Here is a 27,657-nt window from a genome sequence, read left to right as displayed (position 1 = left end):
AGGGATCAGTTCTGGGTCTGGTTCTGATCAATATCTGCATCAATGATTTAGTTAATGGCCTAGAGAGTACACTTATAAAGTTTGCAGACGATACCAAGCTGGGAGGGATTGCAAATACTTTGGAGGATAGGATTAAAATTCAAAATGATCTGGACAAACTGGAGAAATGGTGTGAAGTAAATAGGATGAAATTCAATAAAGACAAATGCAAAGTACTCTATTTAGGAAGAAATGATCACTTGCACACAAACAAAATGGGAAATGACTGCCTAGGAAGGAGTACAGCAGAAAAGTATTCAAGACATCAGCACCTAACCTTAAGAGTTTTTTGCAGCTCCTTCTGTATAAGGAGGACTGGCTCCACTTCATATCAGCTAGTAACAGATTTGAATCCACTTGCTCCTGGGGAAAAAAGTTTTTAAAAAATCAGCTTCATAGAAGTTTACTTGGGAGTTGGATGTCTGAAAATGGCCGTGGGCATGCATAAAGATAAACTTATCTCTTTGACTGTTCATATATGGTTAGTGATAAGAGACGCTTTCCCTTAAATGCATTTCATGGTTCCAGGGGAAACTCTCTGCTGTGCTCAGCAAAATCATGCTGGCTTTATTTTATTATAATATCTTATATTTATTTAGTGTCCTTCATATCAAACTACTGCATAAGCATCACCCCAGCACACCTGACTTGGGATAGAGAGCAGCAGCCAATTCCTAGTGCATTGCACAACAATAGGAGGAGGAGGACAATTTAGTCCAGGAAACCAGGGTAATCCTCTATTCTTCTTATAAAAATAAAACCTTTTAATGGATTCTTTTATGTCTACATAGAGTAAACAGGATCTTTGATTTTTTAAGGTCTCATTTGAAAGACCTTGCATATCCACACTCACTATCCTATAGCGAACTACCTTGTATACATAATTTATTTAAGCTAGAAGTCTGAGTCACCTCTGTCAAGATCTGAAATACTGGGGCCAGGTATTTTGCTTAGTAGAAACCCGAGTCTTAGAACACCGATCTATCCTTTTCCTTTTAAATGGCATTCTTCAACTCGTACTTAAATTTTAACATTTTATTCACCTATTGTATCCTTAACATTCTTAAAGAAATCTCTTTCTTTAGAAAGCAGTTTTAACTGATTTTTAGATAAGTTTTCAAATATATACAACAAAAGCCTCCCTGTTTCTTGAAATCTCCTTGGTTTTGAATCATGCTCTTCATACCCATCTAAAATTGAACAGCCTATAGCAGCACATTGTTGTCTGACTCAGTTTGGTGGGAGTCTATTTTCTAGCCCTATTGGAGTGTAAATGGGCCACCACCATTATAAAATTGGTAGAGAATCGTATGGTTTAGGTAACTGGCAAAATTATGGTTTATCTCTTTCTGTATATAAACTTTGTCCCTGTTTAGTTAAACTGGGGCAAACCCCTAGGAGAGGCTTATTTCAGTTTAGTTTAAATTTGTTCCTAATCAAAATAAACCTGTTTAAACCAAAATAAGAGTATCTGCAACCTTTTGCACCAGTTTTACTAAATTGGTTTAAAATCACACTAAATTAAACTTTGTGCATCTCTGTAGACGTGCACTTTGTCTTGGTGTAGATGAGGCTTTAATTGTCTGTACTCTCTTATTTAAATTAGATAATTAGGTTGCATCTTGGTTTTGTTATCCTTTCTTGTATTAAGAATCCTGGAGATTCTCTTCCTACTAAGAATAACATAAATGGTAGTTTTCGTTTTCAGTATACTTTAAAAACACAAACTAACATACCCTCATGGTATTCCTGTGAAGTAACTGCTATCTCTATTTTAAAAGATAGGAAAATTGAGGAACAGAGGACAATGTCCTTATTTTTAGAAGTTCCCCCATTGGCATGAACTGTAAATGGGGTTGTGGATTCTCAGAATTTCTGAAAATCAAGCCCCAGGTGACTTAACACAAAGGGAGTCAATGGTAGAGCTGAGATGACAATTCTGGAGTTCCTAAACACCAAGTTTGGTTCTCAGATCATCGTTTAATATTTGAAAACTCTAACTGTGTGCATGAATTACCTACTGAGAATGTATAGAACCATTTAGCTATTCTACAAGATTAACCAAACCTGAAATACCAGGTTACCAAAGAAAATGTTTGTGTAGTAGCCCAATTTTCCCAAAATGTTACCATCAACAATTACAATTTGAATCACTGGTTTTGTAGAACACTGTGTACCAATTCATGTTGATTTACGGTATTGGTATAAGTTGCAGGTTTTATATTTTCTGTAGATCCTTCAAAAAGTGTGAAACATGTCAACACGCTAATTTTCTGCTCCAGTGATATCCTCCATATGAGCAGAAGTGTTGGTTTGTTTTTAGTAATTAGTACACATTTGCCCAAAGAGAAACTCTATAGTAAAGATGTTTTGTGGATTGTTATATTTTAACAGCTGGCATATGAAGGGAGAGCTTCATAGAGTGAAGAAAAAAATTATTTGATAGCAATTCCAAAGATCTAGCCATGCACCACATGATTTATTGGGAATTAGTGCTAACCTAACTTGAGGTCAAAGCATTAAAGGATAAGAGTGCCTGTGAATTAAATTGTGGGGGTGGGGATGAAGTCCTGAGAAGTTACAAGAACTGTCAGGTTAAAAATCTTATTAGAGCAACGTATATTTAGCCAATGTTACTAAACACCAGGCTGCAACTCTTGAGGGTGCAGCTCAGAATCTCCTCCAACATCAGCAGCAGAATGAAATATACCAGAATCTGATCAGTTTCACTGCTCTTGTCTATGGTGTTTAGAACAGCAAGAGTGAATCCCAATAGGCCCTTGTAATTCTCATTCTTTTGTCTGGATACTGTCAGCAGTGTATTTGGACTTTCAAAAGCTTTTGACAAAGTCCCTGACCAGAGGCTTTAAAGCAAAGTAGGCAGTCATGGGATAAGAGGGAAGGTCCTCTCATGGATCAGAACCTGGTTAAAAGATAGGAAACAAAGGGGAGGAATAAATGGTCAGTTTTCTTTGGAGAGGTAAATAGTGGGATCCCTCAAAGATCTGTACTGAGACCTATGCTGTTCAACATAATAATAAATGGTTTGTAAAAATGGGTAAACAGTGAGGTGGCAAAGTTTGCAGATGATACAAAATTACTCAGGATAGTTAAGTCCAAAGTAGACTGCTAAATGTTGCAAAGGGATTTCACAAAACGTAGTGGCTGGGCAAGAAAACGGTAGATGAAATTCATTGTTGATAAATACAAAGTAATGCATATTGGAAATCATAATCTCAACTATAGATACAAAATGGTGAGGTCTAAATTAGCTGTCGCCAGTCATGAAAGAGATCTTTGAGTCATGGTGGATAGTTCTCTGAAAAACATGTGCTCAGCGTGCAGCAGCAATCAAAAAAGCTAACAAGGTTAGGAACCTTTCCGCAAAGGATTGATGATAAAACAGAAAGTATCATAACGCCACTACATAAATCCATGATGTGTCCACACTTTGAGCGCTAAGTGATTGGGCAACAAAATAGCAAATGAAATTTAATGTGGATAAATGTAAAGTAATATATATTGGAAAAAATAACCCCAGCTATACATACAATGTGATGGGGGCTAATTTTAGCTACAACTAATCAGGAAAGAGATCTTGGAGTCGTCATGGATAGTTCTCTGAAGACGTTCACCCAGTGTGCAGAGACAGTCAAAAAAGCAAACAGGATGTTAGGAATCATTAAAAAAGGGATTGAGAATAGGATGGAGACTATCTTATTGCCCTTATATAAATCCATGGTATGCCCACATCTTGAATACTGCATACAGATGTGTCTCCTCATCTCAAAAAAGATATACTGGCATTAGAAAAGGTTCAGAAAAGGCAACTAAAATGATTAGGGGTTTGGAACGAGTCCCATATGAGGAGAGATTAAAGATGCTAGGACTTTTCAGCTTGGAAAAGAGGAGACTAAGGGGGAATAGGATAGGATAGAGGTATATAAAATCATGAGTGGTGTGGAGAAAGTGAACAAGGAAAAGTTATTTACTTGTTCCCATAAGTTAAGAACTAGGGGCCACCAAACAAAATTAATGGAAAGCCGATTTAAAACAAATAAAAGAAAGCTCTTCTTCTTCACACAGCGCACAGTCAACCAGTGGAATTTCTTGTCTGAGGAGGTTGTGAAGGCTAGGACTATAACAGGGTTTAAAAGAGAACTAGATAAATCCATGGATTTAAGTCCATGCTAGATAAATTCATGGATGGGTAAGGAATGGTGTCCCTAGCCTCTGTTTGTCAGAGGATGGAGATGGATGACAGGAGAGAGATCACTTGATAATTTCCTGTTGCGTTCACTCTCTCTGGGGCACCTGGCACTGGCCACTGCCGGCAGACAGGATACTGACTGGATGGATCATTGGTCTGACCTAGTATGGCCATTCTTATGTTCTATGTGCAGTTCTGGTTGCCCTATGTAAAAAAAGATATATTAGAACTGGAAAAAGTACAGAGAAGGGCAACAAAAATGTTTTTAGCAGTATGGAACAGCTTCCATATGAGGAAAGATTAACAAGACTGAAACGGTTCAGCTTTGAAAAGAGATGACTGAGGAGGGATATGATAGAGGTCTATAAAATCAAGAATGATGTGAAGAAAGTGAATAAGAAAGTTTTATATAATCCTTCACATAACACAAGAACCAGAGGTTACCCAATGAAATTAATAGGTAGCAGGTTTAAAACAAACATAAGGAAGTACTTCTTTGCACAACACACAGTCCACCTGTGGAACTCATTATCAGGGGGATATTGTGAAAGTCCAAACTATATCTGGGTTCAAAAAGGATTAGGTAAGTTCATAGAATCACAGAAATTTAGGACTGGAAGGGACCTCAATAGATCATTTCGGCCAGTCCCCTGCACTGAGGCAGGACTAAGTATTATCTAGACTGTCCTTGACAGATGTCTTTGTAACCTGTTCTTAAAAACCTCCAATGAGAGAGAATCCACAAGCTCCCTAGGTAATTTGTTCTAGTGCTTACCCTTACAATTAGAAAAAAGAGCAGGAGTACTTGTGGCACCTTAGAGACTAACAAATTTATTTGAGCATAAGCTTTTGTGGGCTACAGCCACAAGTACTCCTGTTCTTTTTGCAGATACAGACTAACACGGCTGCTACTCTGAAACCTTACAATTAGGGAGTTTTTCCTAATGTCTAACCAAAATCTCCCTTGCTGCTGTTTGAACCCACTACTTCTTGTCCTGTCCTCAGTGGTTAAGGAGAACAATGTATCACCTTCCTCTTTGTAACAGCCTTTTGTGTACTTGAAAACTGTTACGTTTCTTCTCTTCTCCAGACTAAGCAAACCCATTTTTTCAGTCTTTCCTTGTAGGTCACATTTTCTAGACCTTTAATCATTTTTGTTGCTCTCCTCTGGACTGTCTCTAATTTGTCCGCATCTTTCCCAAAGTGTGGTGCCCGGAACTAGACATAGTACTCCACTTAAGGCTTTATTAGTGCTGACTAGAATGGAAGAATTACTTCTTGTGTCTTGTTTACAAACATTCCTGCAAAAACAATCGAGAATGATGTTATAGAGGATAGGTCCATCAGTGGCTATTAGCCAAGATGGTCAGAGATGCAACTTCATGCTCTGGGTGTCCCTAAACCTCTGACTGATAGACTCTGGAACTGGACAACAAGAGATGGATCACTGGATAATTGTTCTGTTTGCTCCCTCTGAAGCATCTTGCACCAGCCACTGTCAGAAAACAGGATACTGGGCTTGATGGACCACTGCTCTGACGCAATATGACCACTCTGATGCTCTTCTGTTCTTAGAGGCTGAAACACACTCAGGGTATGTCTATACTGCCCGCCAGATCGGCGGGCAGCAATCGATCCTGTGGGGGTCGATTTACCGTGTCTAGACTAGATGCAATAAATCAACCCCTAAGCGCTCTCCCATCAACTCCTCTACTCCACAAGGCCAAGAGGCCCAGGCAAAGTCAACGGGGAAGCATCAGCAGTCAACTCACTGCAGTGAAGACATCACGGTGAGTAGATCTAAGTACGTCGACTTCAAGTTGCGTAACTTAGATTGATTTCTCCCACCCAGTGTAGATCAGGCCTTAGTCCTCTTCCTGTTCCCCGAGGATGGGGGGAGGAAGAGCATAGCACTGTTTAACTAGGTTAAAAAAAAATTCTTATCAACACTAATGAGAGACATGCAAAAATTATACCTCTGTGCCCAAGTGGGATTCAGCAGTAGCAGCCTTTGTTTAGTTTCTGAAACTGAGGCCATGGCTACACTGGTGCTTTACAGCGCTGCAACTTTTGCACTCAGGGGTGTGAAAAAAACACCCCCTGAGCGCTGCAAGATACACGGCTGTAAAGCCTCAGTGTAAACAGTGCCGCAGCGCTGGGAGCGCGGTAGCGCTTTGAAGTTTCAAGTGTAGCCATACCCTGAGTGTGGCTCTCTGCGTACTGTGGTCCAGATTCTGCTTTCACCAGTGTGCATCAGGAGTAAATCCACTGGGGTTGCACTGGTATCAGTGAGAGAATGAGGTGCTGCATATGTAATAGCATTCCTGGCATATGACTCTTAACTCAACATGGGTTACTTAATGTATACAGAAAGAGATTGTAAGGCAAGTTGAATTTAATAGGATAGATGGTGTTTTTGTTTGACTTCTGGCATTAATAGAGACTTGTTTTCTTTTTTGTTAAAGACCTTTAAAGAGGAAAATATCATATACTGCACTTTGAATTTTAATTTATATATTATAACTCATTTAAAAACAAAAAACAGACCTATTCTGGGATTTCTTGTGTGAATGTTACAAGCAAAATTTTGTGCTTTGAAAGGAATATTTATTTCTGAATAGGCTACTTATGACACATGGTTCTCGTTGTGATAAAATCATGCACTGCCCAAAACTTCAGTGCATATAAACGTATTTGAGGGAAATTAACTGTTGTTTCAGTGCTGTGTTCTATGAAAAATGCCCTTAGGTATTACAAAGGAAGTATATTTACTTATGTTATGGGTTATGTTCCCATCTTCATTTGCGGATGTTCTCCTGAGTAACTCCCATTAGTACTACTTTCTCTTTTAATGGTGGCACTTAATGTAAGGGGTCTAGCTCAAGCTGGAACTCCCTTTGAACTCAAGTCAGCCCTTGACTTCAATGGGAGTGAGGTCAAGTCCTTAATCCTTTAATACAGGCTTTTTGAGAAATTTTACCAGGTCCAGCAAAAAATGGTTTGCCCTCATATAACAAAACCACCAACGTGCAGAACTCCCTCACCCATTCAGCAATATACGTACTACAGGCAGATGCACAGTCCCATTTGTGCACCCTGGATGTGCTCTCCCATACATACTTCACACCAAACTCTCCCCTTCTCTCTCTGAACCACAGGCTTCACATCAGTCACCCTCTCATACACAGCAGACAACCACACAGCCTTGCTATTTATTATCTACTCGGTACCCCCAGACACAGTCACCATTCCTTTCACTCCCTCTTCACCCTCAGCTTGTCAGTTCTCTCCGCTGCCTCAACAGCAGTTTCATACCCTAGCCACCCAGTTGCAGCTTAAGCATTCCACTGGGGGCAGGTGCCACACCTCTCTGCCTGGCTGCTCCATTTGCATTGCTATTTCACTCTGTTCTGTCACCTCTTCAGCATAAGCGAAAGGACAAATTAAATGAAGCTGAATGAAAGAAGACTGGGCTTGACAGCAGGCGTGCTCTGGGCCTGGTCTCATTTGAGCTGGGGTGAGGAAGAGAATGATATTGACTGGCCCCAGGAGAGGTGGAGCTTCATTCTCCATGGGCCTAAGGTAAGGGAAGCCCAAAGAGCAAAGATTCAGCAGGGGGCACTGTAGTTGCTTCTCCATTCACTCACCTACTGAAATAAGGAGTTGAGTTCGTTCAAGAACATACGATGTGCTTAGAACTTAATCTTTTTCTACCCTTAATTTCTAGGATGTTAGGAGATTTTGTTCTTTATGTTGAGATTTGCCCAGTAATGCAGCAAAGAATCTTAATTTTTCCTACTCAAGATTAATTCCTTAAGCATATCTGGAAGGAGCCAGAAATAGTTAAACACCGGTTAACTCTCCCAGAACACAACCTCAGGGAATGCAGATAAAGTAGTGAGGGGGAAAAGTAGTATAGTAGATTTGTTCCTGGGTGGGTTTTTTATTTATTGTCTAACTCTAAGTGAAATATTTTGCATATTCAAAGTGAAATATCAGGGAGGATATATAGGTACTCAAATGGTAAAATAGACTGACATGTCTGAATGAATGGAAAAGCTACACGTAAAATATGTATGATTACAAACAACGCTGTCAGTGAGCAGTAGATACACTCATCTTTTCCCCCACTCCTTCTGCCCCCTTGAAATGTCCTTTCAAGCGAGAGCAATGTTTGAAAGGAAGAGATAGGCATTTCTTCCATGGTGCTATTACTTGACCCTTATCTGTGCTTCATGAAGCAAAAGGTACAGAATCTCCTTTAATCCCATTTCATTCTTAACAATATATAAAGATGGATGTTTTGCTGGGCTCATTGACTGAGCTGCACTGACTTAATTAACTGACAGATTTTATGTGGAAAGTCTTATTTCATTTAGTGACAACTGAGTTAAGTACAGAAGCATGTTAGCTTCTGTCTTCTGCTCACCACTACTTTCTGAATGGTTCTTGCAATATTACTGTATGTTTGGTGTATTACCTTATTTATTTGCTTGAAAACTGTTACATTTGGACATAGCTTTAATATAGATCCTTGAGCGTTTGTGTTTTGTTGTATTTTGTTTGCACTATGTTGCCATATGGGACTTAGGCTTTCATTGTCTTTTTTTAATATGCTATTATTAAAACACATAATTTAAATTTTGTGATCTTTTGTGATTTATTAAAATTTGTTGATCTTCTTTTTCATCCCCCCCTGACGAATGAGGAAGGATGGTGATGGGATAAAAAGGTGTCAGAGTCAAGGATGAAAATTAATGCTTAATATCCTTACAGTAACAATCTTTTTTTTTTTTTGCTGGGGTTGGAAAACAAGACTTTTTTGGGATCTGGAGTGAAACCTCAGTGTAACAAAATTTGAGAATTAGAAAATCCCACAAGTGTTTTTAACCTTCTTTATTCACACTTCTCTTATTCTGTTGCTGGGTTACTAAAAGTGAAATAAATACTAAATATTGGTTGGTTAATTTCCTCTTATTAATTTGCAACACAGTTCTAAGGCTCTCTCCACATGACTGTGTCTGCACTAGCATTTTCTGAAGTGTCCCATGACTGCAGTGCCACCAGTGCAGCTTCACGAGAGGAAGTAACAGTGGAGACTAGGGGTCAGCAACCTTTCAGAAGTGGTGTGCTGAGTCTTCATTTATTCACTTGAATTTAAGGTTTCACATGCCAGTAATGCATTTTAACATTTTTAGAAGGTCTCTTTCTATAAGTCTATAATATCTAACTAAACTATTGTTGTATGTAAAGTAAATAAGGTTTTTTAAAATGTTTTTAAGAAGCTTCATTTAAAATTAAATTAAAATGCAGAGCCCCCTGGACTGGTGGCCAGGAGCGGGCAGTGTGAGAGTCATTGAAAATCAGTTTGCGTGCCGCCTTTGGCACGCGTGCCATAGGTTGCCTACCCCTGCTGTAGACCAACCCACAGGTGTTTTAAACACTGCTGTCTAAACCTGCTTCAAGCCGTTCTGGATAGATGACATAATGGTTTAAATTCCAGCAGATACTTGTATCCTTCCTCCAGAACTTAATATTTAATTAAAAAAATAAAGGACCATATTCTGTCCTGGCAGAAATTCAATAACTTCAGTGGAGTTAGAACAGAATTTGACTCCAAGTCTCTAGCCTTACATCTGTGAGGAAATCTACCAAGCGTGAACTGTGTGTGCACCATGTAATGCTGTCTACTTGAGTCTTCAGATGTCTGGAAACAATAACTGCCAGATAAATGTGATCTGCTCTGCCCATCTGAGTGGGTAGGGGACTGAAACCTAGTGATGACAAATTAAAGCTCCAATCCTGCATTGGCCTTGCATGGGCACAAACATTAACTATTTCAGTGCTGATCAAAACACTCTTGAAAGAAGGGTGATATTATTATGCTGATCTCCACAGACTGCTGTGAGCATCATCTCCACTTGGCATCAGGAGTGGATCTTGGTGTATAGCCAGAATTTGGGAGCATACCACCGTTTCTTTTTGTCTGAATCAGCCTAATATTAGGTAGATTGACAGTTGCTATCTTTGAGACAAGATGGGTGAGGTAATATCTTTTCTTGGTGAAAGAGACAAGCTTTTGAGCTACACAGAGCTCTTCTTCAGGAATCACGCATATTGAAAGAGACCATTCAAGATGAAGTGGGCCAGTTAACATTTCTGAAGTCATAACACAAAAAAGGGAGGTTAATAGATTACAGATTATTGTAATAAGACATAAAACAGTGTCTTTACTTATGATTTTTAGTGTCTAGCAAAGTCATGAATTTAAGCTCCCAGGCTCATCTTTTGAAGGTGTCATGCAGGTTTCCTTTGAGGACTGAGAGGTCAGATATGGAGTGATCGTTTTACAAAAACTGTTTTTTTCTTTTATCAGTTATCTGTGTGAGTTCATTTGAGAGCATGGTGCTATGGATTAAAATAGCCATAAATTGTTGCTTTAGTCCCAAAACCTTGTTGAAAAATCTTCATTTTCCTTTATTGTGCAAGAAACTGTACAGTGTGTGTTTTTGTTTTCTTTGCCTCATTGCTTTGCTCAGCACCATCTTTTATGACCTCTTTCCTTATTCCTATGGTGCTTTGCTATGCTAATGAATCTGATTGTTTAACAGTGGAGCAGAGACTGGGGGAATATTTGTACTGCAATCCAAGGTGTGACTGCAACTCAGGTAGACATACTATTTCTAAAATAGCGCTATAGATGTGGCAACAGGTATGCTTGAACAGCCTGATCTGAAGCCCATGCTGCCACACCTACACTGCTGTTTTTAGTAATATTTGCCTATGTCTGTCTGGGCTGCAGTCACATCTTGGATTGCAGTACAGGCATTCCCTGGATTGCTATCTTCTGATCTTTTCCAACTGTCAGTTAGAATAAAATGAGGAAAAACAAGCACACGTGACTGTTTCCAAGCTGAGCATTGCCTGAGTAAACAGCTTGCAGCAGAGCTGTGAAAAGAATGCATGGATTTGACATTATTTGGGGCTGTGATTAAAAATACTCCAGAGGAATTAATGGAAACAGAAATTGTTAGAAGCACACATTGCCATAGGACTGAGATTTTCAATGGTGCCTAAGGGATTTAGATGCCCAGTTCTCATTAAAGTTAATGACTAAAGGTCTTCTCTTTCCTCTATTGAGCTCTTCTCTTATGGTAATAATCTGCATTGCTAGGCACTTCACAGAACAAACACAAAGACACAGTCCCAGTACAACCTAAGGTACCAGTTGTGCAAGTTTCTGCACACACAGAGCCACATAGGTCAGCTTGGAGGTGCAGGCCTTTACGTCATAATCTCTTTGTTAAATGGAATCAGTGGAACTGGGGAAGTCCCAGGGGCTCCACATGGATGTAAGAGTCCATTTACAGGAACCAGGGCCTAATATTGTGCATGATGTGACAAGTAGGGACAGTGAGAGGACGGATTGAAATGGGATGAGAAAGGACAAAAGTTATAGTAGTATGAATAGGTGGTTACTGTATTTAGGTATGTGCGCAGCCTGTTCATTCAATGAAAAGTGCTATCTTTTTCTTTTAAGCTATTTTTGACTGTCTTTTTGTGGGCAGCATGGAAGAAGTGGGTCTGAGGGAGAGATCTGAATGAGGTATACAAAAACACATACAGATGGTGGTTGGAGATGCTGTAATATAGGTATCCTCATCAGTACATTGTCCAGCTAAAAAATGCTTCTCTGTGTACCGAAATTTTTTATTCAGAGGAGAGAAAGTGGATCATACTATTGGAAAACAAGTTTGTGTTCTTTTCATTGCAAAGAAACAAGTGTAAAAATATAAAAATATTGCTCAAGTGTGCAGTGGTGTAATCAGGAAGGCCAAAACACAGTTGGAGTTGCAGCTAGCAAGGGATATGAAGGGTAACAAGAAGGGTTTCTGCAGGTATGTTAGCAACAAGAAAAAGGTCAGGGAAAATGTGGGACTCTTAATGAATGGGGGAGGCAATCTAGTGACAGATTATGTGGAAAAAGCTGAAGTACTCAATGCTTTTTTTGCACTGGTCTTCACAGACAAGGTCGGCTTCCACACTGCTGTCCTGGGCAACACAGTGGTGGAAGAAAAGGTTAAGGACTATTTAGAAAAGCTGGACATGGACAAGTTCATGGTCCACAGCTAATGCATCTGAGGGTGCTGAGGAAATTGTCTGATGTGATTGCAGAGCCATTGGCCATTATCTTTGAAAACTGATGGCGATTGGGGGAGGTCCCGGACAATTGGAAAAAGGCAAATAGAGTGCCCATCTTTAAAAAAGGGAAGGAAGAGAACCTGGGGAACTACAGACCAGTCAGCCTCACCTCAGTTCCTGGAAAAATCATGGAGCAGGTCATCAAGGAAACCACTTGGAAGCACTTGAAGGAGAAGAAGGTGTTCAGGAACAGTCAACATGGATTCACCAAGAGCAAGTCATGCCTGACTAACCTGATTGCCTTCTATAATGAGATAACTGGCTCTGTGGATATGGGGAAAAGCAGTGGATGTGATATATCTTGACTTTAGCAAAGCTTTTATACGGTCTCCCACAGTATTCTTGCCAGCAAGTTAAAAAAGTATGGATTGGATAAATGGACTGTAAGAGTAATAGAAAGCTGGTAAGTGAAATGTATGATAGGAAAGTAGTAGCCTTTCACAGAACTCCTCCCTCAAAGCTCTCCAGAAGGCCTTTAACTGAAGTTTGCTAGCATGTGAAATGGTCTCCTAAGGAGAGTGGTGGAAGGCCTATTATTGGGGACATTTCAACTCAAGGCTGAGCAAAGCAGCGCGAAACATATAGTAGAAAGCAATCCTGAAATGTCTGTGCGATAGAGAAAGGTACCATCTTGGCCAACTTTTCAGATTCTAAGTAGTGACAATGCACATTAGAAATTCTAAATCAATGGTTTTCAACCTGTTTTCACTTGTGAACCCCTAAAAAAAAATTTGAATGGAGGTGTGGACCCCTTTGAAAATCTTAGACATAGCCTGCAGAGCCCCAGGGATCTGCGGACCACGGGTTGAAAACCACTAAGAAACGCTCAATGGCTGATTGAAGGTAAGACACTATTGCCAACAGCTTCTGAAATCTGCCTTTTTCAACTTAATTATTTTAGGGCCATTGCAAACACCACAGCTTTAAGGATTACACATTTTTTAAATGCTGTTATTTGTGATCAAATGAATTCCCTGTGCTAAAAGTTCTTTTCTGCTCCATGCCTCATCAGTCTTAAGTGAGAGCCACTTCCTAGCCTTAGCTTCTTGAATAGACAGATGGGACAATGAGGATGAATAGGTTTTTAGAGCCCTTTCTCTCACTGCACCACTTGTCCTTCAAGACCTCATTCCTCTCTCTTACTGGCAGCACAACTGGGCCTATCTTCACTTGACCTTGATATTTTTCTGCGTCCTGAAGGAATGAACACACACCCTCCCCCTCTGAAAGTGGCACAGATGCCCACGGTATGAAGGGATTGCGCCCAGGACTTTGCCTCTTTATTACAATTGCAGTTGAAACCCCTAATACTTTTGAGAGACACCAAAGGGACTGCAACTCTTATCTGTAACTAAGGGCTGGTCTACTCTGGGAATTTACAGTGCTGCAACTTTTTCGCTCAGGGGTGTGAAAAAAACAGCACTATGAAGCACTAGTATAGACAGTGCACCAGCTCTTGGAGCCGCGCTCTCAGCACTGGTAGCTACTCCCTTGGGCCGCGACCACACAAGCCACGTTAATGTGCTGCCACAGCAACACTTTAGCGTTACCAGTGTAGACTAGCCCAAAGACTACAGTAAGCAGCCAGAGTTCATCTTGTCTTCGTTCTTGTTTGTGGAACTCAGTTCTTGCAGCTGTTTGTTCCGGTTGGTCACAACTCCAGCCACTGACCAGTATCTGTGCTTCCTTTCCATTTATACAGTTAGTATTTTCTTAACAACTCTAGCACCTTTTACTTTCAGACAGCTATTTGCACGGCTGCATTTCAACCCTTCCTTTGTGCTGTACACCATGGAGTTCTCTTTCTCTATACCAGACCTGGGCAGACCACTCAAACAGCAGAGCAGACTAACTTACGGGACAACAGACCTGACTCGTTCAGCCACAAGGAGTTATCAGGTTTTTCGTATTCTGATCTCTTTGGTATTCTAAAAATAGGGTGTTAAACAAATTGATCAGGCGACAGAGACAGCAAGGAGATCACCTTCTGAAGGTGAACTCGCTGTATCTTTGTGAGTGTTCAGCACATTTTGCATTTTTCAAAGGGTAATATTTCCTTGAAATGTGCCTGGAGAGGGGATGGGAGGAGTGATTCCTCCTCTTTGAAAAGGGTACGGTTGGATGTTAAGTTTGCTGTTAATATAATGTACCCAACGAGAGTGCTGTGACTTCCATAAAAATGGATGAGAGAGAGGCTTTCCCTCCTTGAAATTCTCCAAAAAGTTTGAGGGGACTGAATGTAAATATATAGATGACTGGTTGCCTCTGTGACATACTGTTCAGATTTATTTAGTGATGCTCTATCTCTTAGAACAGTATGGAGTGTGGTAGCTCACAGTGCTGTTTGCCAAAAACCTTCAAAGACAGACAGTAGGCCAAGTTCTGCTCTCTGGTACACCTGTGTAATCCCATTAACTTTGGTAGAGGTTATGTGGTTGCAAGTGTGAGCAAAAAGTGTCTCTTGGTTTTGAAATTACACCCCTGATCCTTCTGACCTGAATTGCTTCTGGGGTTGGGCGAGGTCTGTTATTCTGTACATGCTATCTCTTTGTGTTGTCTCTAAATTTGAAGCCTCCTGAAATAAGGGGTTGTCTCAGTGTTTTCCCCAGGAATTGAAATTAGACGGGGTGTTGGAATATTCAGGGGGGTGAGGGTCGACGAGAGTGGAGACCGTGAGGGCAAAAGTAGGCTGTATGGCACCAGAGTAAAAACTGAAAAATGTTTCACGACCATTTTATTAGATTTAACTCGTGTTTTAAAATCATCACAAAAATTAAAGTTGGCTAGTCAAGCCTACTATGAAGCACTACATCTACATCCTTCTTGGTTTCTTCTTGAAATTTTGCACTCTTTGGTGTCTTCTTGTGTGTCCATTACTTCCAGTCTTTCATGATAGTCTCATGATCAGGCAGAAGGCGACTGCTTTCAGAACACAAAATTCTATTCAGTGAGGAAAAAGAATGCTCAGCTGTAGCTGTTGTGAGTGGGAGTAGCAAGAGATGAATTCCTACTTCTTTCATTCCAGGAAACATAGCACAAAGATCAGGTTGAGCCACTAGTGATGATAAAAGAAGTTGAAGTTAAATCTTCATTTGTTTGTCGTATGATATTCCACTCTATGTTCAAAATTTTCTGTTCTGTCCTGATCACATAGCAGCACCATTGCTGGTAGTGCCTCACTCCACTCAACTGTAGGTGTTTTATAAGACAGGCATCTGTAAAAGCTATGTAGAGGTTGAGTAGAATCCAGAAATCACTATTGCAGATTTGTAAGAATCAAGTCTGTGTACTTTTTCAGCTGGCTTTACAAACACTTCTTGTCCTCTTCACTTAAGGAGTCAATATAAGTACCTTCATTAGTCAACTTCTGGAATGAAGTCTTTGCTTCTTCCAGTACATTTTCAATGGATATCTCTGATTGATCCAAAGGTAGCTTCTACTTCTGGAAAAAGATCTACTACTGTTGTAGCAGATGCCTAGATGACATTGTTTAATGACCCAAGTAGTTTCAAGAGTAGACTTACAAGAGAGAGAATGGCAATAGTGTTCTCTGAACTTAGTAACAAAAGTAGTCTTCAGCCTCGCTCATGAAACAGCCAGCAGGTTTTCTCAGGTTGGATTAATTTTAACTTCAGTCCCAGTGTATCTTCTATTTGTTTCCAAGATGTTCAGTCCTTTTGAACTCTTGCTGGAAAAAAAAGAGTATAAAAAAGCCATTAAATTTATGGCTTTTTAATGGCTATTGAAGATTCTGGAGTAGATGGCCTCTGCAGTGTGTATAGAGAGATTAGGGTTACACTTTTCTCTGAGCAAAGCTTGTACTCCACTACCTCTTCAAGAGAAGTTTATAGCTCGATCAAATGCACAAGTACCATCTGGGGTTCAATTTACAAGCATTTAACTCCATCTAAGATGTCACAGATGCAGCTGATGTGTCTTCTATAACCTGAACATCTAGAATGCATCTACTGAGCTACCACGGACATCAAGATAACATATGCAATGACTTAATATTTGATGCCTATTTGCACTGGTGCATTCATCAGCCATGTATGCAAATATTTTGAATATGGCGAGAGAGTTCCACTTTTTCAACTGCTGAGTCTTTCACTGTTGCACCGCATGCTTCTAGAGAGTCAGCTGAGTTTTTTCAGAAAGATAGCGAGCATTTGCCAGTCTTGTTTGAAACCAGTGTCCAACTTCAGGATTAACAAATGACAATGCACTTAACTTTGGCCTCCAGTTTGTAATGTGTGGTCTGGTATCTCTTGCTTAAATAGAAAGTATGGTGCAACAGCTGTGTTGGTTCTCATAAACTGAGTTGCGTCTCCAGCATTCTTAACAGCCTCATTAAGTTCTTTTTAAATTGGCTTTGACTGTGACTGGCTTATAAGGCTTTCTGCATGTTGATGATGCAGTCCAGAGGCATAGTATTCTGCAGCCTTTTTCATACAGGTTGTCAGTATTGGCTTAGCTGATCAGTCTGGCAAACAAAGCTCCTCCACTTTTACTATATAAATGCATGATATGCCCACATCTTGAATACTGCATGCAGGTCTGGTCACCCCATCTCAAAAAAGAGATATTAGAATTAGAAAAGGTACAGAGAAGGGCAACAAAAATGATTAGGGGTATGAAACAGATTCCATAAGAGGAGAGATTAAAAAGACTGGGACTTTTCAGCTTGGAAAAGAGATGACTAAGAGGGGATATGATAGAGGCTTATAAAATCTTGACTGATGTGGATAAAATGAATAAGGAAGTGTTATTTACTCCTTCACTTGACACAAAAACCAGGAGTCACTGAATGAAATTAATGGGCAGCAAGTTTAAAACAAACAAAAGGAAGTATTTCTTCACACAACGCACAGTCACCTGTGGAACTTTTTGCCAGGGATGTTGTGAAGGCCAAAATTACAACAGGGTTTAAAAAAGAACTAGATACGTTCATGGAGGTTAGGTCCATCAATGGCTATTAGTCAGGATGGGCAGGGATGCAACACCATGCTCTGAGTGTCCCTAGCCTCTGTTTGCCAGAAGCTGGAAGTGGACGACAGGGGATGGGTTACTTTATGCTTCCTTGTTCTGTTCATTCCCTCTGAAGCACCTGGAATAGTGACTGTAGGAAGACCAGATATTGGAATAGATGGACCATTGGTCTGAGCCAATATGGCCATTCTTACATAAAAAAATAATTATAATAATAAAAAAGTTTTAGTGCAGAAACTCCCTGAGATAATGGCCTCTTGAGATAGCGGTGGTGTGAGATATGGCAAATAATGCATTTTAAAAATCTTGGCCTACTAGGAAATCCATATTTATATAAGTTTTCTGGTCACAAAGCTGGCATTCTGGAGCAGAGTCACTAAAATATGGTTCAATGCTCTGGCCGCTGTTGTCTGTCGTGCCACTGTTCACTCTACCGCTCTGTCCCCAGTGGCCCTGCACTGTCACTTTCTGCTGCCACCTGCCACTGTGACCTCTGTGAGTTGGTCTCTCGAGGTTCCACCCAGCTCTCAGTGATTTCAGCTCTCAGTGGGGGAACCTTGCTGCTAGTGCAGGCTGGGCTGCCTCTTCCACAGAAACACTGTCCCACAGCAGGTCTAAGCACTTAGACCTGATTATCAGTGATTCCAGCTCTAGTGGTTACTTATGAAGCCTAATCATCTCTCTCTAAACAGGAGAGAGGGCCAGATCAAATAGTGCTTGTGACTTAGGCAGAACCCACACCACCAAGCAAAACACCTGTGCCCCACCCGCCCTCCCTCTCTCTCTTCACTAGGATATGGCATCCAAACCTCCTGCTTATGAAGTGCAGTTCAGTTGAGGGTGACCAGTGCTTAATTTGTAATGAAAAGTGCCGGGGCTCAAGCAAGTTTGTTACTTTCATAACTGATGTGACAAGCCCAGAGGTCCAGGGCTATGAACTCCCAAGCCCTGGCGCAAATTAGCACTGAGGGAGACCCCCCCCCCCCCCCCCCCTTATTCAGACAGGCTAAGTACAGTTCTGCTGCCTTTTACTCATACAATAAGGATAACACATTTCAGGGATTTGTAACCCAACACTAGCCAAAACTGATCACTTGGGCAACACAGCTCTGCCTGCTGGCTTCCTGGGCAGAGTAGCTGAGTTCATGTAAATACAGTCTGCACCTGAAGCCTTTCCACCCACCCCTCGCTCATCACTAGGTGTCAGGGGAGAGCTCATTCAGACCTTTCTTATAAATAACAATTTGAAATTATTAGGTAGGCCAATATAGCCAAAACAAATGTGCTGACATTGTCATAAATAACAGCTGTAGGAGGAAGCTAGTCTTTGTTCACACTTTTCAACCCTATTATGCTTTCTCAGGTACAAGTATTTTTTCATATGCTATATAAGCTTTTAAAGTGTGTATTAATGTTTCAATTCAAATTTCCAACCAATGACTAAATTGGCAACACTGCATGTAACGGGGGGGGGTGGGGGATTAAATGGAGGTGTACACCCCGCCTGGGGGGGTGTCTGGGGAAACCCCTGGGGTGTTTACAGACAAATTTGCACCAGTTCAGGTAACTTCCGCCTCTCCCACCACGGTGTAACTACTGGTATTTTGGTTTTAGGAGCAGCTTATTTTGGTTTGAGTATACTTTATTTCAACTTAGTTAAAATCTATTCCTAATTAACGTAACTTAACTGAAATAAGCCTCCATGAAAAACCTGTTGCTCCAATTTAACCAAATCAGTTTAAAATTGCACCTTAAGTTAAGCCAGTGCAACTTTGCAATTAAAGACCAAAGCATGAGAATAGATAGCTCCTGTATTGTATATTAACAAGCTACTTTATAAAATGCTGTATATTGCCCTTTTTTGACCTGATTCAAATCTCTCTCTGTCAAGCCAAGAATGGAGCAATAAGATTAGCAAGCAGTATAGCAGCTTCCATTATGCAAGACTGACTTACTATACACTAGAGAGAACTGTACTTATGTCAAGAGAATTTATATTTTGATTGACATATGTTACATTGCACCAAATGTAGTCTGCTTGAAGCAACATATTAGTGCTTTGCAGTAGAGTTTGTGGGTGTCTATTTCCATATTCTACTAATCAGAGGAAGTGGGTTTTTTTCCGCCCCCCCAGTGCCTGTTTTACTGATGTTAGCTGATGGTTTTACAAACCGAAAGTCGCACAGTGCCAGATCATCAGCTGGTGTAAATTAGCATAGCTTCATTGACTTCGGTGGATGTACATCAGTTTATGCTAGCTGAGCATCTGACCTCAAACCTATTTAAGCATATAGCTTTCATAAGACATGAAACTAAGATGTAGAGAATTGCAGAGTTTGTAAGCTAGACAAGGTAGATGAATAATGGGTTTGTATTGCACTTCTGTCAAGGTAAATATGCAATGAAGTTATTATATAGACATGAACTGCTAAAATGTTACCTGTTGCAGATTAGTATGGACTTTACCAGGAAGGTACTAAGGATTTAATTTTTGTGCTCTTTCCCTACCTATTCCATTTGTGGCAAGCTGGCTCTGTTGCACCCAGCCAGGAACATAATTGAGATGCTCATCCTATCATCACCTGCATTCTGATATACTGGAAGAAATGAGGCCTGTTAGATTTTGTGTTGTGAATCACAATTTTCAGAAGGCTAGATCTGGGAAGCTTAGGCTTGTCTATTGTGTTCGTATAATGAAATTAAATAGTGACAACGTAACATCCAAGAGCTAGAATTTGTAAAGCTAAGATGTTTTTGCACTAGCTCTTTAGACCCTAGAGAGAACTCATATTATGATTAGGTAATTAATCTGAATGTGCTGTTGTCTAACCTCTTGGCATCTGGGAAACTCCAGACTGACCCATGGGATGCTTTTTGATGCAGAGGACTTAGTGAAAACGAGTCATTTGGGGGCAGCAATATTTAAAGACGAAAGTAGCATCTATATGTAAATGTGGATTTACAAGAAGGCTTACTGTAAACGGAGCTAAAGTCATGTTTTTGCATATCAGTTTTGTGTGTTTTCTATTTTATAAGTAAACATAAGGGTCTATGGGAAGTGAGCTCTGTTCCGTAGAAGGATATTCTGTAAATGCTAACTATTGAAAGGAAAATCTTGAGGAATGGCTCCACAAAGTTTCAGATGATACCTATGATGTGTTATCAACCTGAGAAAAACAGTTGAGGTGTTTAATTAGGAGTGGATTTCTGAATTTCTGAGTCTTTTAGCAGTTAACTGTAGTGATATGATTAATGCAGTCCTAAAGGTACAACTCTGTACATCTCTTTTGAAGCATGTCTTGGTGCTCAGAAACTGTCACATGACAAGCCCAACTTTTGGAAATGATGTTTCATAAAGCAGCGCTTGAGAGTTACTGTCTTGGCCTCTCCGGAACTGAACTTGGTTAGGTTGATAAAAACCTGTGCTACAAAAAATGCCTGGCTGTAATCATGGAAAATATTAGCAATACTTTCTCTTCAGTGGTGTGTCCTTTTGGGGATTGTTGTTTTTTTAAGTTATCTCCAAACTCAGTGAGACTAAACTATCTATTTGTTTCACTGCAGGATCAGTTTGACAACTTAGAAAAACATACGCAATGGGGAATTGATGTTCTGGAAAAATACATCAAGTTTGTAAAAGAAAGAACGGAGATTGAAATCAGCTATGCAAAACAACTTAGGTAAGTTGATGTCTTCATTTCAGAAGAACATGAGTAATGTGGTGGGAATAGGGGTTGCTCGTAACTCTGAAATGTTCATGACTCTGAACAAAACCTTATGGTGGTTCTTTCAAAAGTTTATAACTGAATATTGACTTAATACAGCTTTGAAACGTTACTATGTAGAAGAAAAATGCTGCTTTTAGCCATCTTAATTTAAATGAAACAAGCACAGAAACAGTTTCCTAATTTTGTCAAATCCTTTTTTAATTTTTTTTTTACTAGTTTACATTTAACACTGTACTGTACTGTATTTGCCTTTTTTTGGGGTGGGGGGAGATGTCTCTGCTGCTGCCTGATTGCATACTTCCAGTTCCAAATGAGGTATGTGTTTGACCAGTCATTTCGTAACTCTGGTGTTTGTAACTCTGAGGTTCTACTGTATCAACTTTCCCCTTTCCTTAGCTCTCCATTTGCTTGACTTACAAAAATCCTGTTTAGCAGGCAGAATGGGTTACTTAAACAGTAGAAAATAAAAGTTCAAGTTAATTTCACACGCTTGGAAACCATTAGAGCAAATTCCTCCTCCAAGTAAATGTGTTGTGTATGTGGCAAAGTAGCATCCCTAGTTTACTCATGGTTTCTGGTCTGAGTGCAAGGCTGTTCATGGAACTTTGTACATGATAGTAGAGACAGGCTGAGGAAAGGATGTACAGGCTGGTGAGAGTTCAGCCTTGAGGCTGAATCAAGGCATTGATTTGAATTCAATTGCTTGAAAATCTCATTAGCAGTCCAGGTGAGCCCAAAAGGGCAGCAAAATTGTGAATGCAGCTTGAATGGTGGAACTCATAGAAAAATCTCATTAGAACTTCCAGTTTATTGGTCCAAATCTCATGAGAACAGCCCTCCTAAGTGGGTAAGTGGATTAATCTGAACTGGAACCAGAAAATAAGATCTTACCTGTCATAAACAGATAGTTAAGGGTTAATGTCTCTTTTACCTGTAAATGGTTAAGAAGCTCAGTAAACCTGGCTGACACCTGACCAGAGGACCAATAAGGAGACAAGATACTTTCAAATCTTGGTTGGGGGAAGTCTTTTGTTTGTGCTGTTTGTTTTGGGGGTTGTTCGCTCTTGGGACTAAGAGGGACCAGACATCAATCCAGGCTCTCTAAATCTTTCTGAATCAGTCTCTCATGTTTCAAACTTGTAAGTAACAGCCAGGCAAGGCGTGTTAGTCTTATTTTTGTTTTCTCAACTTGTAAATGTTCCTTTTTGCTGAGAGGATTTTACCTCTGTTTGCTGTAACTTTGAACCTAAGGCTAGAGGGGGTTCCTCTGGGCTATATAAATCTGATTACCCTGTAAAGTATTTTCCATCCTGATTTTACAGAGATGATTTTTACCTTTTCTTTTCTTTAATTAAAAGCTTTCTTTTTAAGAACCTGATTGATTTTTCCTTGTTTTAAGATCCAAGGGAATTGCATCTGGACTCACCAGGAATTGGTGGGGGAAATGAGGGGGGATGGTTAAATTCTCCTTGTGTTAAAATCCAAGGGGTTGGATCGGTGTTCACCAGGAACTTGGTGAAAAAGCCTCTCAAGGCTGCCCAGGGAGGGGAAGGTTTTAGGGGGGACAAGAAGTGTTCCGGACGCTAAAATTTCTGGATGGTGGCAGTGTTACCAGATCTAAGCTAGTAATTAAGCTTAGAAGTGTCCATGCAGGTCCCCACATCTGTACGCTAAAGTTCAGAGTGGGGGATGAACCTTGACACTACCTGTTTACAATCTGCAGTGAACCTAGAGATTTAGATCCAAGCTCTTCCCTACTCCCCAAAATTCAAAGGGATTCAGGTATGAGGTTCTGGGCTATCTCTAATACCAAGGCGTAATACCCATACAAAGCGTGGGAGGTTCGTGGTGTTTCTGCTAAATAGCTGTGCTTGAGAGAAAATGACCTTTTCATATCTGTGTGACTTGCCATATACAAGGACCTGTAATTGTATAATGAGCTGGTGTCTGGAGAAAGCCCGTCATGTACTTACTGACTGCTGAAGAATGTATTGTTTGCCCTGGGATAAACTGGTTTAAATCAAAGCAATTTAAATAATCAGTTTTTAATTGTATTGCATTTATATTTTTCAGTTATTTTCCTAAAGAAAGACTGATTCTCATTGATTGGTAACCATTAAAACAGATTGATTTGCAAATAAATGTAGCCTTTATACTTAATTTTGTATTTCTTGTTGCCAACCAGGAGGATACGTTATGTCTACACACATTTATTTAAGCAGTTATATAGCTTAACTTACATTTATTCCATTTACTTTCTTACATTTTTTATTATGCTAGAAAATGTTGAATGATGCACTGCTTATTTTCTAGATGATTACTGTTGTACCTGTGATTCGTGTCAAGCTGCATTTGAATGGAAATTCAAATGAATTAAAAATGCACAAATGCACCATTTTTAATTTTTTAAATTATATTAAAACTACTTTAAATGTGCTGGATACAAAAGAAAAAAGTTTATCAAAAATGTTCTGCATTGAAAACTTACATTAAACAAAGGAAGTATTATCTGTAGTTAGTGAATTGAACTGATTGTTTCTAGTCAGAGTCCTTCAACATTTTAGAACTGATTGATCTCATCCTCTCACACTTAGCTTTTCTTCATAGAGTGAAAGAGGAAAACAAACTTCCCTGCTTTTTTAACTCTCAGAAGGTTTCATAACTTTGAATGAACTAGTAATTGAACTGAACTAGTTGAATAAATTGAAATGAAGAAAATATTCACACTGCACCTGCAGAAGAGGTTACTGCTGTCAAAGGCTGGTTTAACACTTCAGCAAACTCTGGTCCCAGATATTTAGCCAGTGACTTCCACAAGTTCAGTGGTTTGATTTTCTTTAAAACTTTGCAGTAAATATGTACTGCTTAATGTTTTTGGTTTCTACATTTAATTTAAAGAATTCTGATATAAGAAGTTTAGGCCTTCACATGGGTTGTCATAACTTGAAATTTAGTTTTTAAATAGGTTTATTTTTAAAATAAACCTGTTTTTATATTTAAGAAACAATTTAAATGTTAGATTATGACACTGTTGCGAATGGCGAGAAATAGGGCAGACTCACCCAAACTGCTGGTTATTCTGTCATTAGAGTAGACCAAGACAGTAACAAAAGTGAACTTCTGTATCACCACACTGGTTAACAAGACGACAAAAATGAAGTATTCTTAGGCATTCCATCCCTTGGCTCACTACAGAGCTGGTGGACTTGATGATGAATGGTTCCTGAAAACAAGTTTAATCAGATACGGGGTCCTTCCAGTCCCAAGGGATCAACCTCTTAGCCAGGTGAATATATAACTCAGATCGTACCCATAATCATGCTGATGCCAATCCTTTAGTAACTAAAAGTAACAGTTTAATAATAATTGAAAAAAGAAAGAAGAGGAGGGTTCTTGAACAGTTAAAGGATCATATATAACATACAAATGGTTTTCATTGTTCTTAAATCAGCATCACAGCAGTAATGGAATAAACTGCTAACTTGCACAAGTTTGTGGAATCACCCAAACAGACTGGGGGTTGTCAGTCCATGTTCAAAACTTCCTTGTTAGAAATTCAGTCCAGAGAAATGAAGCAGGAAATGAAGACAAAATGGAGATGTCTCAGTTGCCTTTTTATATCCTCTGCCATGTGCATGTAGGGTTGCCAGCTTTCTAATCACACAAAACCAAACACCCTAGCCCTCCCCGAGGCCCAACCCCCTGCTCACTGCATTCCCCCTCGCTCCCCCATCCTCACTCACTTTCACTGGGCTGGGGCAGGGGATTGGCGTGCCAGAGGGGGTAAGGGATCTATCTGGGGATGCAGGCTCTAGGGTGGGGCCAAATATGAGGGGTTCAGGGTGTTGGAGGGGACTCCAGGCTGGGGGTGGAGCTGAGGAATTGAGGCAGGGAATTAGGATGCAGGAGTGGGTTCGGGCTCGGGCTGGGGATGAGGGGTTTGGTGTGCAGGAAGGGGCTCTGGGTTTGCGGGGTGGCTGACGGCTGGGGTGGGGGTTGGAATGTGGCCTTACCTCGGGTGGCTCCCAGTCAGCGACGCAGCAAGACTAAGGCAGGCTCTCTGCCTGTCCTCGCACCATGCTGCACCCAAGAAGCGGCCAGCAGGTCCAGCTCCTAGGTGGAGGGCCAGGAGGCTCCTCGCACTGCTCTCGCCCACAGGCATCGCGCCCCCCCAGTCCCATTGGCCGTGGTACCCGGTCAATGGGAGTGTGGCACTGGTGCTCAAAGCAGGGGTAGCGCGCGGAGTCCCCTGATCCCCCTTCCTAGGAGCCAGATCTGCTGGCCACTTCCGGGGCGCAGCATGGTGCCAGGACAGGTAGGGACTAGCCTGCCTTAGCCCCACAGCATTGCCAACTGGACTTTTAATGTCCCAGTCAGCAGGGTCCATTTTCAACTGGGCATTCTGGTCAAAAACTGGACACCTGGCAACCCTATATGCACTGTCCCAAACAAAGTCCACAGCTGCTGTTTGTGGAAACTTACTGGTCCAAGATGGAGTCCAGGGTGATATGAGCATATCATATGCCCTTACATGGTTTGCTGACTCACAGAGGTGGCCACTGGCCCCTCTTTGTCTGAAGCATCTTCAGGAAGAGCCATTTGGACTGGATGCATTTCTTCAATGCCCCATTGTGAGAGCTGAGTGTCCTTGATGGGCCATCCACACATAGCTGTCTAGCCTTGATGCATATTCTATCTGGGATTGTCACCCAGGAATACAAATGAACAGTACAAGGTTTATGCATTGTTTAAGTCCCACTTAAGTAACGCATAAGTGCTCTGCACAGGGGAGAATTTCAGTCTTTGTGATTTACTTCTAACTGTTCCTGATTTTAGACCTAAATTCACACCTTGCTCAAACTGATGGTTCTCTTACTCATATGATTACAAGCTATTTATATAATAAATACTGAATCATTAAACCAAGACTTTAGGGAAAAAATGGTAAAATAAATTGATCCAACATCAGTAGTTCTTGAACTGTGTTTTTACCCTTATTTGGGTCTTGACATGGTTAGTGGTTTGGTCTGGAAGTTCAAAGGGTTTCACCCCCCCCCCCCATATCTGATTTTATTTAATAGAGGACAAGGTCAGAGTATCAAAGGGCCAAGGTTCTCAGATACCACAGATACTAGCTTAGGGCTTGGCTACACTGGAGAGTTGCAGCGCTGGTGATGGGGTTACAGCGCTGCAACTTACTCTGTGTCCACACTTGCAAGGCACAGCCAGCGCTGCAACTCCCTGGCTGCAGCGCTGGCTGTACACCTGGTCTGCTTGGGGTGTAACGATTGCAGAGCTGGTGATGCAGCGCTGGATTGTCAAGTGTTGGCACGCAAAAGCGCTCTGTATTGGCCTCGCGTCGTGTTATTAGATGTATGGTTCATCCAGCAATTCCTGTCCACAACAAACCACACGGAGAATAGGCTTGAGATTCCGAAGCTCGCGTGGAGCTACTTAGGGTCAAAAACACAACCATAGCTGCTCCCTTTGCTCCAGCGAGCGAGTGGAGGCAGGGGAATTGCTTTTGCGCCATATGATTATCAAGTGTTTGTTGGAGGGGAGGGGGAGTCCGTGTTGAGCAGTGGCTTGCTATCGTGGATCTGAGAGGCTAATTTAGGAGTGCATAAGTTGACATGGTTAAAGGGATGCAGAATGATGCACTCGGCTTGAGGGGTGGGGGGACAGGAGGTCGCAAGAACTTTTCAATATGATTGAAGGTAGTGCTGTGTCTTCAGTCTTAGAAATTGCACGCTGAGAGCCTGAGACAGTGGTCAGCTCCAAAAATCCACATCCTCTGTCTCGCCGCATTGGTGCTCCTGTAACAACTCACCCCCCCCTGTTTGAAAGCAGTGTTGCAAGCATTGAAGCTGGGATATGCGCCCAAATGCACATATTTTCCAAGCGCTGCCAGAATGCTGCAATGTTTATCCACACTGCAGTGCTGGTAGCTGTCAGTGTGGCCACACTGCAGCACTTTCCCTACACAGCTGTATGAAGACAGCTGTAACTCCCAGCGCTGTACAGCTGTAAGTGTAGCCATAGGTTTCCTGCAAAGATGTGTAGATAGCCCTAAGAATGACAGGTATAAAAGAGCATTTCAAACACCAGGAACGTTTGAGAATTAATTGGTACTACCAAGTAGAGGAAAGCTTCATACCCTACTGCAAAATGAATTTCTATAGTGCAAATATTATAGGGGCTTGTCATACAAAGTAGTGAATGCCCTTGACTCTGATCCAGCACTACGTTGAAGCAGATGCCTAGCTTTAAACGTGAATAATCCCCTTGATTTCAGCAAGGCTGGTCACACGCTTAACTTTAAGCATGTTGTCTACAGCATTAGGCTAGTATGCTTCAGTACCTTGAAGGGTCAAACCTTACACGAGAGAACATTTCCCACTGACTGTGTAGCGCTGTGGTTACAGTTCCCAAATTTTAGTTTTGTCTTAGTAAAACAAAACAAACAAAAAACCAGCTGACACAATATGT

General features: G+C 40.8%; 1 protein-coding gene across 22 annotated transcripts in view; it reads left to right on the top strand.

The window, feature by feature from the left end:
* The window catches only part of FNBP1 (formin binding protein 1), a 143,295-nt gene that overhangs the window by 27,898 nt on the left and 87,740 nt on the right, over positions 1–27,657 (top strand). For all 22 annotated transcript variants that reach the window (XM_075060711.1, XM_075060719.1, XM_075060718.1 and 19 more), the window contains exon 2: positions 21,005–21,120. In XM_075060711.1, coding sequence (XP_074916812.1) covers positions 21,005–21,120 — 116 coding nt within the window. The remainder of the gene's footprint in view (positions 1–21,004; positions 21,121–27,657) is intronic.

The sequence above is a fragment of the Chelonoidis abingdonii genome, chromosome 24, assembly GCF_003597395.2.
Source record: "Chelonoidis abingdonii isolate Lonesome George chromosome 24, CheloAbing_2.0, whole genome shotgun sequence".
NCBI classification, from domain to species: Eukaryota; Metazoa; Chordata; order Testudines; family Testudinidae; genus Chelonoidis; species Chelonoidis abingdonii.
The sequence above is the reverse complement of the archived record's forward strand: the minus strand, read 5'-3'. Positions and strand labels throughout refer to the sequence as shown.